The 6,000-nt window shown below is 40.8% G+C and overlaps 1 protein-coding gene across 1 annotated transcript in view; it reads left to right on the top strand.

Moving 5' to 3' along the window:
* The first annotated feature begins 944 nt into the window (after nt 1-944).
* The window catches only part of UNC5D (unc-5 netrin receptor D), an 81,435-nt gene continuing 76,379 nt past the window's right edge, over nt 945-6,000 (top strand). Inside the window, exon 1 of the mRNA XM_009640542.1 lies at nt 945-1,245. Within this exon, the coding sequence (XP_009638837.1) occupies nt 945-1,245 (301 nt within the window). The remainder of the gene's footprint in view (nt 1,246-6,000) is intronic.

Genomic DNA, 6,000 nt, shown 5'->3' with positions numbered 1-6,000 from the left:
TGCACGGAGACTGTGGCTTCCTCTGTTAGCGTTTGGCTACGCTCTATGTGTTCAGTTCTTTCTAGTCTTCCTTCATAAACAGATCCCTTCTGACTTATTTTTGTTGCTCTTCTCTGAATATTCTCACAAAACTGACAAACTACTGAAATAAATCCCAGAAAAATCAATGGGAATCTCCCCGTTTTGACAGCAACAACTAGGATTTGACTCAATTAGAAGAGTTGTAGTAAAGGAAAAGCTTGTATTCCAGTGCTTCTATGTTCATGTCTAAGCACAGGAATTCAGAAAATAAGACACCTAGGCTTGTACATTGCTGAACGGGTGCCCTTGGATCCTACTGTCTGTGATACAAGCTGAGAAAGCTCACGGTCTTGCAGTTTCTGGCCCTACAGAAACCACTTTTATATCACCTTAAAGGGGCTGCAGTAAATGGGAACAGTGTAAAAGCATATTGAAAATTTCCTCTAAGTGGGTATGAAATCACAGTTTGCTTATTCCACTGCTGGAGTGCTACAATAATGGTGTTCATATCAATATATTTCTCTGTGGTTAACACTCTGATCCCTGTTAAATCTGCAGCAACTGTCTAAAGGAAATTAAATTCAGTGAAAGAAAGGAAGATTTGGTAGTTGAGGCACTGGGCTGTCACTCAAGAGAATAAGGTTTAGTTTCTACTTCCACGGACTTTCTGTATGACCTTAGGTGACTCGTTTAATCTTTCAGTGCCCCAGTTCCCCATCTATAAAATTTGCAATAGCGATGATGCAGTTTTCTGATGAGTCTGATGCTTCTTTTCTGTCCATTTTCTTGACACTTTTTACACTTAAATTATTTTATTATTTTTGGTGCGTGTTTGTGTCAAATTCCTTGCAAAGGACAATCTTGACAGCTGTTGAGTTCTACGGGTGTTTCTCCAATAAAATTAGTTTTTAATAAAATCCAAAATGGTATTTAATCAATTAAATGAAATGATACAAAGGGTGCAACAACATGAAAAATGCATATTTTCTTTTCCTTCCCTTTCAGGAAATGATAACAGCGAAGCCCTTCCAGAGTCTATCCCATCTGCTCCTGGAACACTGCCTCATTTTATGGAGGAACCAGATGATGCCTACATTATAAAAAGCAACCCCATTGTCTTACGCTGTAAAGCTATGCCAGCTATGCAGATTTTCTTCAAGTGCAATGGTGAATGGGTCCATCAAAATGAGCACGTGTCTGAGGAAAGCATGGATGAGACTACAGGTAAGGGCTAGCGTGTCCTTCGGGAGATATAGCTGAACGCAGTGTCTCTCAGCAATACATAAAATAGAGCAAAGAACGGGAGATCACGTTCAGAGAGAGAGAAACTGGAGAGTCGTGTGACTTAGCAGATCAGCACTTTTCGAAGGGGAGATGTAGGGCCTGATCAAACACTAACCATAGGCAGCTTTCAGAAAGAAAATAACAGTTTTGGAGGGAACAGTTGTTCTGTGTATTTCAGCGGCGTAATTTGTAGTGGGAGCTAGAAACAGAGAAACATATGCTTTGATGAAAATCCTGTCAGGATGAACCCTGAAAAACTACCAAAATGGTGGTTGAAATTGGCCCTCGCTCCCAAGCACGGGTAAGTATTTGGCGTAGGTAATAAAGTTAAGTAGGAGAAATCCATTGTGTAAAAATGTGTATCTAAAAGAAGAGGACAAGAAGGGAGAAAGTTGAAAATGATCAACAGATTTTATCATGCTCCCAGCACACCCTATATCTTTTTCATTTAGAAGCATCTCGATAAATATTGCAAACCAATTTAATGCTGCACCGTCTTGTAATTTCACAATTCTGTTTTGTTATTGCTTTCCTTCTCTTTTTAAACTCCAAGATTGCTAGGCAACTCCATGTCTTGAAATAGCAGTGTATGCATAACATCCTCTCTATCAATACAAGAAATTCCTTTTTAGAGGAAAAAATGCCATTTAAAAATAAGTTACATCTCCTAAAGTGGTGTTTGGCATTCTTTTTAAGTGACACATTCTGAAGAAATTTCATACTGAAGACTTTGTAAATGCTAATCTGGATGAATTTTAATTTTTACAGTTACCTTTTCGAGAATAATTTAATAGGCATAACCTTTACTTCTAAAGGCATTGCTGAATCAATATAGAAGAAATGTCGTCCCTAAATGTTTTTCTTCCATATGGTTAATGAAAATCTGTCTTGTGAATACTGCAATTATGTTTCCTAAGCCTTGGATTAATAACAGGATAAAAAAAAGATAAAGTAACATTAGGTGGTTTGTTTTTTTTTTTTTTAAATAACACCAGTAATTGAGGTTTGAGACAAGGAGGCATAGGCTTAGCAAATGGGATCTGGAATATAAATGGTGCAAGTCTGAATTTAGCCCAGGGACTGAGCTAACCCTGAAAGTATTGTTCTCAAAACATAGGTGTGGTCCAGACAGGTCAGTGTGTCTGTGTGTCCCAAAAACTGCCGAAATGGTCCTTAGGACAGCAAAAAGCAAGTAAAGGCTATATAGAGTGTAATGTTGAAGGGCAGGCATGAATATTCTCTCACCATGATGTATCCATATCCATAAATGATCTTGGAACTCTTCCTTAGCCTTCAGTAAACTGGAGACTATTGGGTTTTTTTTAGAATTAATGTGCATACTGGCATTGCCCTCATTTCTGGAGTCAAATGTGGGGCATAAACATGTCTGTTACCAAGCACGCACAACATTCTGCGTACTGCGTGGGCTCCATCTGTGAAGAGCTGCGCTAGAATTTGTGCCAAGAGTGGTGCCTCTGGTTAAAGGGTGTGATTCTGGTGCGCTCGCTGAAGGGAGGTTACGCTACGTTAAAACAGGTCTGTCCTTTTCCATCCTTCTACTATTTGGCAGGTGATTAAAATTCTGAGAGGATATATAGAAAAATGGTGAGAAATGGCAACAAGAAACCCAAACAAGAGGAAATGTCATGCTGAATACAAGAAAAGTATCTTAGCATCTCTATAGATTGCTGCCAGCAAGCTCTTAGCCAGGCATATGCAAGAAGTGCTTGGCAGTGGCACTGGAGGGCACACCGTTCTGATGGATTTTACCTACAGCACTGCACTGGGCACATACAAAAGGACAGGAGGGGCAGCTGTGGGTAGGCAGTGGGTGTATTTTGTCGTCGTGATGAACATGGAATCCAATTTTGCATTATTTTGGTTTTATAGGACAGAAATAAAAATCTTAGAGTTACACAGGAGTCGATGATAATTTGAAGAGGAGGAGCAGCAGGAGGGGAAGGACTTTTGTGGGTTTATAAGCTTTGTTGTTGCGGGCTGTGACACGTGCTGGCTGCCTGAGAATGTAAGGGGTCCTGGTGGGCCTGAGGGTTTGCGCTGAGGTCTCTCCTGTTGTGCATTTGCTGCTGTTTGTGCAGAAAATCAGTGCAGGCAAGCCAACACGTGCTGCTGCTGCCATGGATATGGGTTCCCATCTCTGTGCTGCCACAGTCAATTGGTCGGTTAGAGAGCGAGTTATTTCATCTTCTGCCTTATTTCCTGAGTTGCAGAAAAGAGATGGTAATCCATAGTCTGCCTTTTCTGTTTATTCCATGAACATGGCAGAACAGGAACTTTGCTCTCTCTGTGTGCTCTGCCTCATAAAGTGAGAGCCTGAGCTGGTTGATGCTACTGTGATAAAAATGTAATAATTACAGTTTGATTAATTTCCTTCTGCTTTATTTTTCTTGCCCGAACATTGCAGCATGTACCTCAGAATTAGTTTACAAATACTTCAGCTTTTGGTTTTACCAGAGGATCAGACCTGCTAAGAGTAACTAGAGTTTTCTTGTCTGATAAATAAAAGGATTACAGCAATAACTGCTGTCAGTGTTTTTCTCATTTAAACAAATAAAGCTGACAAATGCTGAAGTTCTGTGCAGCTCTGTTATGTTTAGTACATGGAGAGCAATTATTCATCTGCTGCCAGCATTAGTCTATCTGCAGCTAAACCATCCAACAGTGCAGAAAGCTTATTAGCATATCAGTACCATAGTCATAATTTTATATTCTGTAAGGCTGTACTGTATAACAAAAGATGATGGTTATAATTTGCACAATAATTTAAAGGGTTGGACTCGTGGTGCTTATTAGAGTTCGACAAGTCACAGGTGACACGTCGCTCTTGTTTATTACGTGCCTGTTTTTATTTGCATGGATTTTTTGTTCTGTGTCATTTCCTATGAACAATTTTTCTGGCATTTCTTGAGATGCAGAGGGTAGGTGAATATATTTGTCGGTGAAATACAGTAATGATAAATGAAGAATGTATGCCTTTGTTCCCAATAGGTTTGCTTTCTGTAGTTGTTTCTAAAACAAATGAAAATAGGTGTACTTTCTCCATAAGCAAAACATAACTTTCCCCAAAGACAAGGAGTTCTCCAGAGGTCCCTTCCAACTGCAACAATTCTGTGATTCTGCTATTTTGGATGCATTTATTTTGTCTATTGGCAAATTGGGAGACCTTTAAAAGTCCCATTCTCAAAATGCTGAACCACCAGCTTTTCAAAATCATGTGTTTGTTTGCCTGATTCAAGCCACATTAAACGTTGCTTCAGAAAATACTGGCTGATATATAGATTAATTATATAATGTGTCAATGAGAGGAAGAGCTGGGCTGGAGAATATTCTACCTTAATAAATCTGAAGCTGTAAATGCCTGTATTTGCTGACGGCTGCTCAGCATTTTACAGTACCAATGAGCCTAGAAATGGCTTCTGCTTCTCAAAAAAATCAGCATCATGTGATGATTTTTTGATTTGGTATCAGTAAAGGTTCCGTTGTTGTTAGCATGGATGCCCCAGTAAGCTGTATAATGTGCAGTTTTCGTACCCTTGCTTCTATTTGCTGCTTCCAAAAATTCCTAGAGTAGCTCAGAAATGGAGAGAGTTCAGAGGACAGCGTACCAGACCCAGGTGGGTGAGTGGCAGCACTGTCAGCAAGGCTGTAGCTAATGGCTGGTGACGGGGAGCGTTCCTTTCCCCAGGAAGGTGCTACTTCGAGGTCATGGTGGGAATAAGCTGCCCATGGGATGGGAGGATAGCTACCGCGAGAGGCTGTACCTTCACCGCAACGCGCAGAGCAACGCTGTGCTGACGGGCAGCATCGGCACGCAGGCAGAGACGATGTGCATGGCTGCACAGAAGTGCACGTCAGCTAACTGAACGCTGGGTGAGCGATTCCTGGCTGGAGACAGGCCATCTTAGAAGGGTCAATATTTGTCAAGGACTCCACCTTTTTTACACCCTTGTCCAAAAAGTCTTTGAAGTAGATGGGTTGCAACCTTGTTGGACATGGCTGCAAATTAGCTTGGATTTGGAGGCTCTGGAGCTTTGATGCTTTGTAGCTTTGATTGAGATCATTCAGGGACTGCGCACAGCTTGATTTGCCATAGGTGAGTAACAAAGTGTGTGTCTGTCGGTGCCACAGAGCGTGGCGGGGTGCCAGATCTTCAGCCAGTTAAGGCCTGCTGTGCCAGGTCACCAGGACTCTGATGCTCTCTAATGGAACTTACTGTAGCTGTTCTTATCATTAATCTGTAAAGATCACTCTACAAAATGGTTGTATGACTGAGAATCCAAGGATTCATCGCTGTCAGAACAGCTTGGATGTTTAAATTGGGATGGTGCGTTTTCATCATGCATTTTACAGGCAGCATGTCAGCAAGGGGAGGACTTTCTGACAGAACTGCTGAGTTCCATGTGCTGTCTTTACTTCATAATGGCTTGTTTTCACCATGGCAGAAAATCAAGGGATGTTTTGTAAACAGTTTTGTTGAAAACTGCATAAACACATTAAAAAAACCCAAAAACCAAAAAGAATGCAAATAAAAATGATCAGGAAACCTCTGTTTGTTTATTACAGAGCAAATAAATATTGGAGTGACTACAATTATTATTGAGACAACTTAGGAAGCTCTCCCAGTTTTGTCCATGTCTTTCGGGATCACTGTGAAATCTGGCAAGCCAAGCAGAC

Source organism: Egretta garzetta, unplaced genomic scaffold (genome assembly GCF_000687185.1).
Source record: "Egretta garzetta isolate BGI_Z169 unplaced genomic scaffold, ASM68718v1 scaffold296, whole genome shotgun sequence".
In the NCBI taxonomy this organism is placed as follows: domain Eukaryota; kingdom Metazoa; phylum Chordata; class Aves; order Pelecaniformes; family Ardeidae; genus Egretta; species Egretta garzetta.
Note: the sequence above shows the minus strand (reverse complement) of the source record. Positions and strands in the feature narration are given on the sequence as shown.